Below are 13,363 nucleotides of genomic sequence, written 5' to 3'. Positions count from 1 at the left end.
GATTCTGCAAACTGCCTTCTAAAGTGCCTGTACCAATTTACACCCTCCACTGCTCAGCAGCCTGTGCTCACAAGAGGCTCAGAAGAGACTTCACGCAGGGCTGCCTGCTGTGGAATCAGTACTAGGGGCCACAGCGGAAGGGTTTGAGCCCCAGAGGGAGCTAGACACAGGCACATGGACAGCCTCCCTGGCTCCCTGGCGTGGGTCCTACATGTGTGCCCTGGGCCAGCCTGGGCCCTCCACAGGAGGCGACCACACACTCACCTTGATGTCACGGTACACCACATCCCTCGAGTGCAGGTACTCCAGGGCCGAGACGATCTCTGCACCATAAAAGCGGGCCCGCTCCTCCGTGAAGACGCGCTCCCGGGACAGGTGAAAGAACAGCTGCCGGAGGAGGGAAAGGGGGGCAGGACATCAGGCCCCTGGCCCAGAGGAGGGAAGGATGGAACCCTGCCTGGAGGGCCAGTGAAAAGGTCACATCTACTCCATGAACCAGCAAGTGACAACCAAAAAGGACCAACTGAGAGAAGAGTTCACGTGAAGGATGACACCACAGGGAGAGCAGGGGACAGTGCTGGGCCATCCTGCATGAAGGGGACAGTGAATGACGGAGTGACAGCGAGGAAGCAGAGGACACGAGTCATGAGCAAGTGGCCACAGCTGTGAGACCACAAGGGACAGATGAAGCCCAGGATCAGGAGCCAGGGAGTCACACCGCGTGAGAGAGGAGTAAGGGTCATGGAGTGGGGGCCAGCAAGGGGCTGAATGCTCTGCAACAGAATCGGGAAAGCAGAAGGCCTGCATACGCTTTCTTTGCAGGTCATCCTCCAAGAACATCCTCTACACTGTCATCCAACCTCCCTCACAGCCCTGGCCACAGCGCGGGACTCGGTTTGTATCCTACCCACTAGCTGTGTGAATTTGATGAAGCTGTTTCCCCACCTGTAAAATGAAGACGACGATGCCTTCCTCAAGGAGCGGAGGATGGGACCAGCTGACCCAGTAAGTCTCCCTCTACCCTCCATCTCCCTCCCCCCACACTTGGGAACGAGATACCCAGAAATCCAGGCGGGGCAGCACGGCTCACCTCCCCACCGTTGGCGTACTCCATCACGAAGCACAGGCGGTCATGGGTCTGGAAGGCGTACTTCAGCGCCTGCGGGGAAGGAAAGTGGCTGGGGCACTGCGGATTCAGCCTAGACACTCCCCCCTGGCCTGGCCACGGGAGTTGGGCAGTCGGGGGTTCAACCCTCAGCTTCGCCTTTTGGGCTGTGTGAGTGGGCTCATGGCTCTGAGGGCCGGGAGAGGTTACTATGCTGAACAATCTGTCCTCTACCTGCCACTGAGCTTCCAAGAGGCAAGGTCAGGAGAGAGACTATTTTGAGCAAGCAGAGCCATTTCACATCTCTCGTCCTCCTCCATTTTACAGTCAAATGCATTAAGCGCTCTCTCTCTCTCTCTCTCTCACACACACACACACACACACACACACGAGGTCTGCTGGCTGGGAGTTGGAGCTGATCCTGAGCTGGAGCCAACCCCAAAGACAGCTTGGACAGGAGATCTGCCAACAAAGAGTAGTTCTCACACTGCTCTCAGGAGCTCTAAAGAGGGTGGCTCAGAACCCTTGGTTGAACTCCACTGTTTTCTGTCTTCTGCCTGGAAGTACCTCGTAAGATCTTATTTGAAAAAGTATTGTGGCTTAACAGAACACCTAGACAGCAACCGAGGTACAGAAACAACCCATAAGCCATCCTCAACTTGGTCCATTTAACTAATAGCTGTAGCCCAAAGAGGCGTCTGCTCAGCGTAAGTTGATAGGCAGCACAATGATGCATCTGTATTACATTGTAAATAAAAACAAAAAATAACGTTCCCACTGTGACCAGCTGGGCTAAGTGCCTCAGACTCATAAGAGACGCAGCCACGCTCTCCTGGGCTTCTGCAATGTCACTTCACCTGTCGTCTGAGGTGCTGACAGGACGCCATTGTCTAGGAAGAAGCTGCCACCTCTGGGGTTTTGGTTCAGGCCACCTGGGGAGCCCAGCAACACCTGGCCCAGTCACCTGCCGACACTAAGTCTGTGCTTCCCAGCAGCAGGGCTGGGCTTGTTCCCTGAGTCTGTCCAAAGGGGCTGGCCTGGAGGCTCCCATGTGCACAGGTCTGAGGGAGTCCCACTCACAGTGAGGAACGGGTGCCTGGTGTTCTGGAGGACCCGGCTCTCGGTGACTGTGTGGGCGACTTCATCCTGCAGACAGACAGAGGCCAGGTGAGGGGCTGGTGGGCCACAGCATGCATGCCCCCAACCTAAGGGATGGGTGAACGACAATCCCATTCCTAGCCATTATGCAGAGCGAGAAGGGCAGGAGTGGCACATTACCATCCACAAGCCCTAAGGAACAAGGGACCAAGGCAAGGACATTCAGTGGTTTGCTCTCCAAACCACAAGGGGAGAGGGTGGTGGGGACTTTACAATGAAGGGATCAGGCTGTCACCTCCCGAGCCCACAGAACAACTCTAACATCCCCAAGAGGGAACAAGCAGACATTATGAGACCCCTGAGGTGATGTCACAGGCCGTGGGAATCACCACCTATAAATGTTCTTGCCAGAAGAAAAACTGGGTCTAGAATTAGGACTCCAGGCTGTGGAGTAACGGTTCTGTGTGGCCCCCACAGGGGCAGCATCAGTGCTGCCTTGGAACTTGGAGAAAAGCAGACTCTTGGGCCCCTCCTCGGACCCACCAGAACAGAGTGGGCCCGGCTGTGGTTGGACAAGCCCTCCCGCTGACTCTAACACAGGCCCCGCAGTCACCAAGAGCTGCTGACAGGCCTGAACCACCTCTGGGAAAGTCTACGCCCAGGGCGCAATTGATAACAATGTCTGAAGGCATCTCTGATTGTTACAACTCGGGGGGAAGGGCGGAAGGGAGCTACCGCTTTCCTGGGTGGAGACGGTCACTGCTCCACACCCGTATACAAAGCATGGCCCCACAGCAGAGAAGTCAGCCCACATGCCTGAGGCTGAGGAACCCTGCCTTGGACCAATGACATTGGGTTTGTTCATCTTGTTGAATATGGTCAGCACCACAATTGTAGTGTTTAACATCTTCACCTGTTGAAGATACATCTCTAAGTACGTATGGGTAAATTCTATGCTGTCTAAACATGCCTTAAAATACTCCAGGAGAAAGAAGGGGGAGGGCAGAGCTAACAAAACAAGATTGGCCAAATGTTGATAATTGTTGATGCTGAATGAAGGCTACATGGGAGTCCAATATATTTATTTTTCTTTTAAAAATTTTTTGTGTATGTTAGGAATTTTCCATTTAAAGAAAAAAAAAAAGGAATAGAATTCCATTCCTGGCCCAGCCTCCTACTGAGACACCCTGAGCCAAGCCCCCACCCTCACAGCCTATGGGGACACCTCCTTTCAGGCCCTGACAGTGCCGACTGGATGAGACCAGTCAGACTCTCCACGTCCCTTCCCAGGCGCCCAGATGGGGTGGGGGCTTGGCAGGCAGGCCAGCCTGGAGATTTACAGGCCTGAACCCAGAGGAATAGGTTGGCGGAGAAATGAGACGTTGGCAGCAGAAGGCACAAGTAAGTGTTGTGTGCGGTGTGTGTGTGTGTGTGGTGTGTGAGTGTGTGCGGTGTGTGGTGTGTGTGTGTGTGGTGTGTGTGTGTGTGTGGTGTGTGTGTGTGTGTGTGTGCGGTGTGTGTGTGTGGTGTGTGTGTGTGTGTGTGTGTGTGGTGTGTGTGTGTGTGTGCGGTGTGTGTGTGTGTGTGGTGTGTGTGTGTGTGTGTGTGTCCCAGGCCAGCCAAGGGCAGCCTGGGGAGCACCCACCTTGGCGATGATAACCTCCTTCCGTAGGATCTTCATGGCGTAGTAGCGGCCGGTGGCCTTCTCCCGCACCAGGATGACTTTGCCGAAGGTGCCCTTGCCGAGGAGCTTGAGATAGTCAAAGTCATTCATGGTCTGCCAGGGGTGGGGAGAGAGCAGGCCCATCAGTGCAACTTGACACACGGCCGTGGGAGAAAATTTTCACAAAAGAAAAGGAAAATCGAAGGACACTGCTGCCAAAATGCTCCAGCGTGAGCAGGAAGGGAGGCTCTGGGCAGCAACTGCTGGTTCTGAAGTGGCTTCAGACCAGGGCTCTCTCTCCCCCAGACATGAGGCCCTGGGAGGGCTCTGATGTGGGGTGGGTGGGTCTTTTCTTGTTGTTGTTAATCCTCATCTGAGGATATGGATATATATATTTTTTTAGAGAGAGTGGAAGGGAGGGGGAGAGACAAAGAGAGAGAAACATCTCTGTGAGAGAGACACATCAATTGGTTACTTCCCACACAGCCTTAACCAGGGCCAGGGATAGAGCCTGCAACCGAGATCCGTGCTCTTGACCAGAATCGAACCCAGGACCTTTCAGTCCAAGGGCCAATGCTCTATCCACTAAATTAAACTGGCTAGGGCGAGGGGTGGACAAGTCGTAATGACTTCTCAGGAGGAGGTGGGCACAGAGCAGCCCTGGGGCATCTCCACCGTGAGATCACCCATGCTACAGGGCAGTCATGGCAGGGCCGGGGCCCCTCACACTCTGCATGGTGACAGGGCCAACACTGTGGGGGAGGCGTGCTCACTTACTGGCAGCTCTGTCCCCCAAGCACTTACCACCTTGGCCCGTGCCTTGCTAACTGCCACTTCCATCTCTTCAGCCGCAGAAGAATCACTAGGGGAGCCACACTTGTATTCCATGGGGTCCTCGCCTGGGCCCCGCTGCTTGAGGCTATTGGCGACCATCTGGATGGCCCGCATCCACTCTTCCCTGTGTGGGGACAGATCAGGGGAGCCATGAGTCCTGGGCAGGAAGGCCTGAGTCCCACCCTCTCCAAACACCTTTGGGCATTTGGGCACAATCCGTCTGAGCTGGGGAGAGCTGACAGGACCTCTGGGTGGGAGAGAGCAAGAGCGCAGTAAGGACAGAGGCCATCTATTTCCCAGGAATGACCACCTGAAGTCAGGCAGCAATTAATTGATCAAAGAGGGGCAGCTGCCTTTTTTCTCAGCCCCCTGAGCCTTGAATGAGGAAGAGACGGCGCTAAATTTCTCCGGAACAAATGACAAGCTCAAGTGTACAAGTGACCAATGTTTTGTTAAAGAAAACCAAGAGTAAAAGGAAGCATTCATTAGCCAGAGAAGCTGAAGATCTTAAAAGGCAAGAGCCACCGACTAACTCCCTGGAGGGGGCTCTGCCGGGACTGGTCAGGGACAGAGGTTCCCACGGGGGCAGGGCGTGGAAGTAAGCAGCCCAGCAAGAGGGAGCCCGGCTTCAGAGCCATTAGCCAGTCTGTTGTTCATGATTTGGGATTCACTGGGGGAGCGTGTGCTTCAGATCTCTGCACACTGTTCTGTCTGGAGAGAGGGAAACGTAAGTAAAAGTGACCAGAGACCAAGAAGAAAAAAAAAAAGGAGGCTGAATGAAATTGTCCACACACCCCATTTTTTACCGTCCCCACAAAAGTGGCAGTATCTGTTGAAACCCCTATGGATCTTGCTTATGTCTAAAAAACAGCCACATGAACAGTTGGAAAAACAAAACATTTGCTAGGAATACAAGAATTCAGAGAGCAGGCAACCTCCACAATCACAGCGATGTAAATAAGCCCGAGAATTGCCTCCCCTCCCCCCCCCTTCCCCACTACCAGGCAGCATGTGTTCCAGTTCTGCACTCCCGAGGCCCCTGCCCAAGGTCATGCAAGGCCAAGCCTGGGCCACCCTGCTGTGCTGCTCGCCTGGGAGTCTCCATTTCCACACACCAAGCAGCACTGCCACTGATCTTTGACTAACCCCCTGCGCAGGTGAAAAATCCACTTACTTTTTTTTAATCCTCACCCAAGAGTATGTTTTTACTGATTTTTAGAGAGAGAGAAATGGAGAGGGGGAGAGAGAAAGAGAGAAAAACATCCATCAGTTGCCTCTAGTATGAGCCCTAACCAGGGATTGAACTGCAACCTAGATATGTGCCCTGAGGGGAACTGATCTGCAAAGCGAACCGCAAACCTTCAGTGTCTCGGATGACACACCAACCAACTGAGCCTCCTGGAGAGGGCCATGTATTAACTACTAACTCCCCCCAAAATTTAACTACTAATATGAGCCTATTGTTGACTGGAAGCTTTACCGACAACATGGTTAATTAAAACCTATTCTGTATACTCTATGTATTATATACTATATACAATACAATACTTTACAATAAAGTAAACTAGAGAGAAGAAAATGCTACAAAAATCATAAGGAATATTGGCAACAGCATTGAGCTCACAGGGCTCTGTAAGGAGGAGAGGGAACATCCTGCAGCTGAGAGAATGAGGCAGATCTATTTGTGGACTTGGAATGACTTAAGATATCTTAAGTGAAAACGGGAAGGTGCAGACAGAGCACAGTATCATGCTAGTGGAGTTAGAAACAAAAGAAAAGGAATTAATGCACACACCTCATAAGCACAAACACCTCTGAAAAGGATGGTCTTGATACAGGGCCCTGGTTGCCTCTGGGGAGAGCACTCACCCTTCCTCCTGCATTACACATGGGGAGCACACCGAGGCCCAACGCACAATCAGAGGGAGCACCCCAAGGACAAGTGCACACCCCTATGGAGCACACCGAGGCCCGTGCACACCCCTATGGAGCACATTGAGGCCCGTGCACATCCCAATGGAGCACACTGAGGCCCGTGCACACCCTGATGGAGCACACTGAGGCCCGTGCACACCCTGATAGAGCACACTGAGGCCCATGCACATCCCAATGGAGCACACCAAGGCCCGTGCACACCCCAATGGAGCACACTGAGGCCTGTGCACACCCTGATGGAGCACACCAAGGCCTGTACACACCCAGGTGGAGCACACCATCACCGTGCACATCCCGATAGAGCACACTGAGGCCCGTGCACACCCTGATGGAGCACACTGAGGCCCGTGCACATCCCAATGGAGCACACTGAGGCCCGTGCACACCCTGATGGAGCACACTGAGGCCCGTGCACATCCCAATGGAGCACACTGAGGCCCGTGCACACCCCTATGGAGCACACTGAGGCCCGTGCACACCCTGAGGCCCACGCACACCCTGATGGAGCACACTGAGGCCCAGTGCAGAATTAGAGAGAGCAGTACTAACTTTTTTCCTGACCCAATGCCTCAGGCAGGCATTTCTCAACTTGTTTTACCCTGTGCCCTCTTTGGAACCAATTACAACATAATTCCTGTGCCTACATTAATATTCCTGTATTTTGAAAAATAATTTACTTTATCAGATCATAACTGTTTTCTTAGAAAATTAACAATGGATTTTAAAAAATCACCAATCTCCTAAGAAATATGTTGATATATATTTTTAAAAATGTATAAATCTCATACACAGAGACTGTCACATGAAAAGCAGCAAGTTGCAGACTAAGATACATAGTGCACTCTTATCTTTGTTTATAAGGGAGAACAGACAGCCCATCAACAGTAGCCTAAATAGCCCTGACCGGTTTGGCTCAGTGGATAGAGCGTCAGCCTTCGGACTGAAGGGTCTCAGGTTCGATTCCGGTCAAGGGCATGTACCTTGGTTGCGGGCACATCCCCAGTGGGGGGTGTGCAGGAGGCAGCTGATCAATGTTTCTCTCTCATCAATGTTTCTAACTCTTTATCCCTCTCCCTTCCTCTCTGTAAAAAATCAATAAAATATATTTTTTAAAAATCAATAAAGTATATTAAAAAAAAAGAATCCCTTGCCTAGTTTAAAAAAAACAAACAAGAACAAAAACAAACAGTAGCTTGAATAAATAAACACGCATCCACACCACAGGAGCTCTGGAAGCAGCTCCAAGGGACTCCTCTGGAGCTACCTCTTGGGGCTGCAGAGTTGCTGATCAGGAGCATGGGACCCAGAGCCACACAGGCTGGGGCTCAAACGGTAACTCTGCCACCAGGCAAGCTCACCTTCCCAGTCCGCCCCCCTCTGCGGTAGGCTGGGGACACTGAGATACTGGTGAGCTGCATGTGCAAAGCACCGCATACATAGAAAGTGCTCAACTCAAGAAATGTTAACTATACTGAGTGGGACCTGGACCTATCCCATCCACCTTGACTCAGCTGCCCAGCCCCACAGGGATCCTAGGAACCCTCAGGGATACAGAAGGTTGGATGGGGGTAACTGGAGCTCTCCCAACGCCTGACAAGCTCCCCATCCTGTTCCAACTGGACTGAGGTTGCAAGGTTGCAGCACTCAGAATTCAGAGAAAAAGCAAGGGCCTTGGTCCAGGATATTCCTCAAGGGTTTGCAACATGGTGTCTGGGGCAGAGGGGAGCTCCCACCCAGAGTTGGAGCTGATGTGCCTTCCAAGCCTCAAAAGGAAGCTCCCAGGGGAACCAACCTCCTTCCCGCCAAGAGACATGAGAACTATAACAGCTCCACAGAAACCACCTCATTCCATCTCTCTTAAGAGCAGTGGAGGAATGGGCATGTTTCTGATGTGGAAAGTGAGGTACACAGTCACCCTGGAGGTCACACAGCCAGGCTGTGGTGAAGCCACCTGGCTCCTGGCACCACACCACTGCTCCCCGATGAAAGCTACAGCTTCCCAGGTGAGGCCCAGGGGAATGGAGCAGGGCACGCTCCCAAGCGCTCAGGGAATAAGGAACACCAAGAGACAGAACTCAGGAGCCAAGGGAAGGAAAGCCACGCCTTGGGAGTTGATCTTTTTGAGAGGGACTCCCCCACAAAGGCCTTCCACTCACACAGGTGCACGCTATTTCTTTAATCCACACCCCAAGGTATATGGGTTTGCTTTTTTCTGGCCTGAAATTCACCAAGCCATGTTTTTTGTTTGTTGTTTTTTTTAGAGAGAGAGGAACGGAGAGGGAGAGAAACATCAATGTGAGAGCACTGCATTTAATGGCTGCCTCCTGCACACCCCTCACGGGGATCAAACCAGCACAGTATGATGCTCAACCAACTGAGCCACACCGGCCAGGGAAAGATGTTTTTATTTTTATTTTTTCCAGAGACAGAAAGGGAGAGGGAGAGAGAGAAAGAGGGAGAGATGGTGGGAGGGAGGGAGGGAGGGAGAGAAACATCATTGGCTGCCTCCCTTACACACCTAAACCAGGGGTCAAACCCACAACCTGAGTGTGTGCCCTAATCGGGAATTGAACCTGCCAACTTTCAATGTACAGGACAATGCCCAATCAGCTGTGCCACCTGGCCAGGGCTTCACTGTTTCTTTAATCCATGGTTGTACACACATAGTGAGCGTTTTACAATTTGTAAAAGGACACTTTACCTTACATAAAGTGACTGGACACGTTACCTGAGGTAACCCCATGGCCCTCCTGACAACCTTATGAAGCAGGTATGATGAACATCCTCCTATGAACGAGGAGGCTGAGACACAGAGAGGCTGACAGGCCCAGTTACACAGCCAGCAAGCAGAGGCCCAGGGACCCAGCGGGCCCTACCACTCCCAAAGCACTTCTCCCCTCAGGGGAACTTTCAGGAGCCTTCCTATCCCTCACTGGGGCTCTGAGGCCAGGAAGACACATTTGGTGGATCCAAGCTCCCCCGGGCAGCACCAGTTGTGTGCAGCACAGGCTCAGGAGCCGGGAGCCAGAGCCTGGAGCTCAGCTCTGCTGCAAACCAGCTGTGAGGGGGCCCTGAGTGGCCTCACTTCTCCAGCCTCTGTCTGCCTCCCACAAATACTGCGCACCACACAGTGGCTGAGCACACAAACTCTGGAGCCAGGTGGCCTGGCATGATCTTAGCTCTGACCCTCCCGGAGGCAACACTGGGGAAACGATTGAACTTTCCTGTGCCTCAGCCGCTGCCATGCAGAGCAGGGACCAGAGGGTTGTGTAAAGGTGAAATGCCACTAGACAGAAAGCATTAAGGCAGTGCCTAGCACAGCAAGTACCTCATGGAGTGGTTGTAGGAACTGGCCCAGCCAGCCAGCCAGCAATACTTCCTGCCTTCTGGGCGCCAGCCTGGTTCTGGGCACTGAGGCTGCAGCAGAAAACAAGCCCCACGGAGCTCCTAGCCTGATGGAGAAGATAAGTGTATCATGGTTCCAAGACAGGGACTAGAACAGGAAGCTCCTTCTCAGAGGGTGGTCTGGGAAGGCCTCTCCAAGGAGGTGGTATCTAAGCCAGGGCTTGAAAGATGTTCCTGGAACATGGGCAATCCTAGCACCGAGAACAGGCACCTGGTACCTGGCTATGAAATGAAATGGAGGGAAGGAGGCAGCCATGCAAAGTGCCAGGACGGAAAGGAATCCGTGTGGCCCCGAGCAGGAGGGAGCCTGGGTGTCTAAAGAAGGCCCAGCAGGTGTACTGGAGCTGAAACTGACAGAGAGGGGGATAGAGCAGATGAGGGTAGGAGGGAGGACAGGCGCAGATCCCACTGGGCTACATGTACTGCTGTATTAAGATTTACATCTTAACATCAGGGGAAGTCACTGAAGGTTTACTTAGGGATGACAGGACCCAATTTGTTTTAAATTAGCAGCTGCTGTGTAGGACACAGATTGGGGGCAGTGACAGGGCATGAGTAGAATACAGCAGTGCTCCGGGCAGAGGAGATAGAGAAGAGAAAAGGTGCCAATAAGCAGGATTCCATGGGGCAGCCCCAGGCCAGCTTTCACATTTACTTCCTCCTTTGTTCTTCATGACAGGAACTAGCCCCACTGAGAAAGTGGCACAGTGCTGGTCTGACTCCAGAGCCTGGGCCCCAACCCCGAGATCCCCAGCTGAGCAGGATTAAGTGCACCCCAGAGGGAAGCCCAGTAAACTGGAAGTGGAAGGTCTACCCTCAGCACACAGGTCTGTCCTCTTCACAGCGTCAGGAGTAACAACTCAACTCACTGCTGGTCTGATGACGAATGGAGGGCCTCTCTCCTACCAGGGCCGTCCTCTGACCCAGACTGGTGTTTACAGCTGGAGGATATCTGAAGTCCCCGCTGTTCACAGATACCCTGAGATGGACCCCCTGATCTTTCTCTTATTCTAATTCCCTGTGCCTCCATTTCACTATCATTATCCCTATTTAACAGGTGAGGAACTGCATCCTAGAAATGTTTTTGTTTTTAAATATATTTTATTGATTTTTTACAGAGAAGAAGGGAGAAGGATAGAGAGTTAGAAACATCGATCAGCTGCCTCCTGCACATCTCCTACTGGGGAAGTGCCCGCAACCAAGTTACATGCCCTTGACCGGAATCGAACCTGGGACCTTTCAGTCCGCAGGCCAACGCTCTATCCACTGAGCCAAACCGGTTAGGGCTCCTAAAAATGTTTTGAGGATGAGTTAATATATATAAAGATCTTAGAACAGGATGTGGCCAACAGAGAATTAGTTTTAGTATCCTTTTACTTATTCAACAAGCATTTACTGAATGCTCCCAGCACATATAAATATACAGGTGCTATGGGGGAAAAATGGCAGGGTAAGGGTAAGAGATATGGGGCCAAGGCAGAACACTCTGAGAAGGTGACATCTGAGCAGAGACCCCATGGAGTCAAGGAGAGAATCGTAATGATATCTGGGAGAAGAAGATTCTAAGCAAAGGGAACAACAAGTGCAAAGGTCCTCAAGTAGAAAGTGTGTTTGGCCTATTTAAGGAACAGTGAGGAGACCAGTGTGGCTAAAGTGAGGACACTAGTGGTAGGAAATGATTCTGGAGAGGGGGCCAGATCATGTAGGACTTTGTAGAATATAGCATTGACTTTGTGGTTTATTCCAAGTGGGACTAAAAGCCACTCACTTTTAAGAAGAGAAATTACATTATAAGATTTACATCTAAAAGATCACACTAATGTAATACACTATTAAGCATACCTGCCAAGACCAGGGTCTACAAACTTCTGTATATCGCCAAACAGTAAATATTTTAGGCTTTGCAGGCCACATGGTCTCTATCACAACGACTCAACTATACCACAGTAGGGAAAAAGCAGCCATGGGTATGGTTGTGTTCCAATAAAACTTTATTTACAAAACAGGAGGCTGAGCTATAGTTTGCCAATCCTGCTCCAGACTTAATTCCTGGTTTACAGGAAATATGGGTACAGAAGACCAAAGTAAACAGTGCCAAAAGTAAGATAACATGTCCATAGTGTGGCATTCTACAAGACAACTAGCCTGGTTTACCTAAAAAAAAAAATCAATGTCGTGTGGGGGGAAAAGGGAAAGGTCTGAACTACATTAAAATAAGCCAAAAAGACAACATGTACCTTGAATAAATCCTGCTTTACAAAACAGCATTTTGAGGACAACTGGGGAAATTCAAGTATGGCATGGCTATGGGGAGGAAGTTACTAGATATCCTATATAATAAAAGGCTAATATGCAAATTAACCACAGTGGACTGACCAGTTGCTATGACACGCACTGACCACCAGGGGGCAGATGCTCAACACAGGAACTGCCCCCTGGTGGTCAGTGCGCTCCCATAGGGGGAGCACTGCTCAGCCAGAAGCTGGGCTCCCACCTCTAGGGCAGTGCTAAGGATGTCCCGCTAATGGCTTAAGCCGTCAGTCGGACATCCCCCGAAGGCTCCCAGACTGCTAGAGGGCGCAGGCCAGGCTGAGAGACCCCAAGCCCCCCGTGCACAAATTTTGTGTACTGGGCTTCTAGTATATTATAAAGAATCACCTCAGATGTGATAATGATACCATGATTCTGTAGGAGAATGTCCTTATTCTTAGGAGATGCCTGCTGAGGTATTAAGGAGGTAAGTGTCATATATGAACAGAAGTTCAAGATTCAGCATGAGGCAAACATGACAAATGCTGAATTGCTGACTCAGGGCACAGGAATCTGAACCTTTTAAAAAATATCTTTATTGTTGAAAGTATTACATATGTCCCCCTTTACCACCCTGGACCTTCATTTATTACACTAAAAGTGCACTGGAAATAAGTTGGCAGGGCGGGGCTCAGGGAATCCCTCTAGCTGCCCAGGAGAGTCAACCGGGGAGGAGAGGCTACCAGGAGCAGTGAGCAGGCCACTGCAGCATCTAGGCAAGGACCAGCCACCAGTGTGGCCCCTGTCAGCTCTCTGCCGCCACCCCCACCTCTCTCCAGGCTTGGGCCTATGTGGCTGGGGCAGTGAGGACAGCCCACAGCAGACTCCCTTTCACTGGGTTTCTGGCTCACGCCTCACTGGGATAAAGGTCAGGAAGCTGGGGTTTGCTCTCAGAGTAGCCCCAGCCCCACGGCCCTATCCCCCAGTCTTCAGAAAGGGACTTCCCCACACTGAAGGGCATGGTATCTTATTAAAATGAAAACCAGAGCAGGTCTCTTGCCTACAAAAACACT

The 13,363-nt window shown here is 51.5% G+C and overlaps 1 protein-coding gene across 3 annotated transcripts in view; it reads right to left on the bottom strand.

Moving 5' to 3' along the window:
* Nucleotides 1-13,363, bottom strand: part of AKT2 (AKT serine/threonine kinase 2) — a 53,323-nt gene that overhangs the window by 4,799 nt on the left and 35,161 nt on the right. For all 3 annotated transcript variants that reach the window (XM_070398481.1, XM_070398483.1, XM_070398484.1), the window contains exons 5-9: nucleotides 4,671-4,824; nucleotides 3,849-3,980; nucleotides 2,186-2,251; nucleotides 1,091-1,159; nucleotides 265-387 (exon numbers count right to left, since the gene is read on the bottom strand). In XM_070398481.1, coding sequence (XP_070254582.1) covers nucleotides 265-387; nucleotides 1,091-1,159; nucleotides 2,186-2,251; nucleotides 3,849-3,980; nucleotides 4,671-4,824 — 544 coding nt within the window. The remainder of the gene's footprint in view (nucleotides 1-264; nucleotides 388-1,090; nucleotides 1,160-2,185; nucleotides 2,252-3,848; nucleotides 3,981-4,670; nucleotides 4,825-13,363) is intronic.

This window comes from Myotis yumanensis, unplaced genomic scaffold (genome assembly GCF_028538775.1).
Source record: "Myotis yumanensis isolate MYYU_CA2020_CCGP unplaced genomic scaffold, mMyoYum1.0.hap1 SCAF_18, whole genome shotgun sequence".
In the NCBI taxonomy this organism is placed as follows: Eukaryota; Metazoa; Chordata; class Mammalia; order Chiroptera; family Vespertilionidae; genus Myotis; species Myotis yumanensis.
The sequence above is the reverse complement of the archived record's forward strand: the minus strand, read 5'-3'. Positions and strand labels throughout refer to the sequence as shown.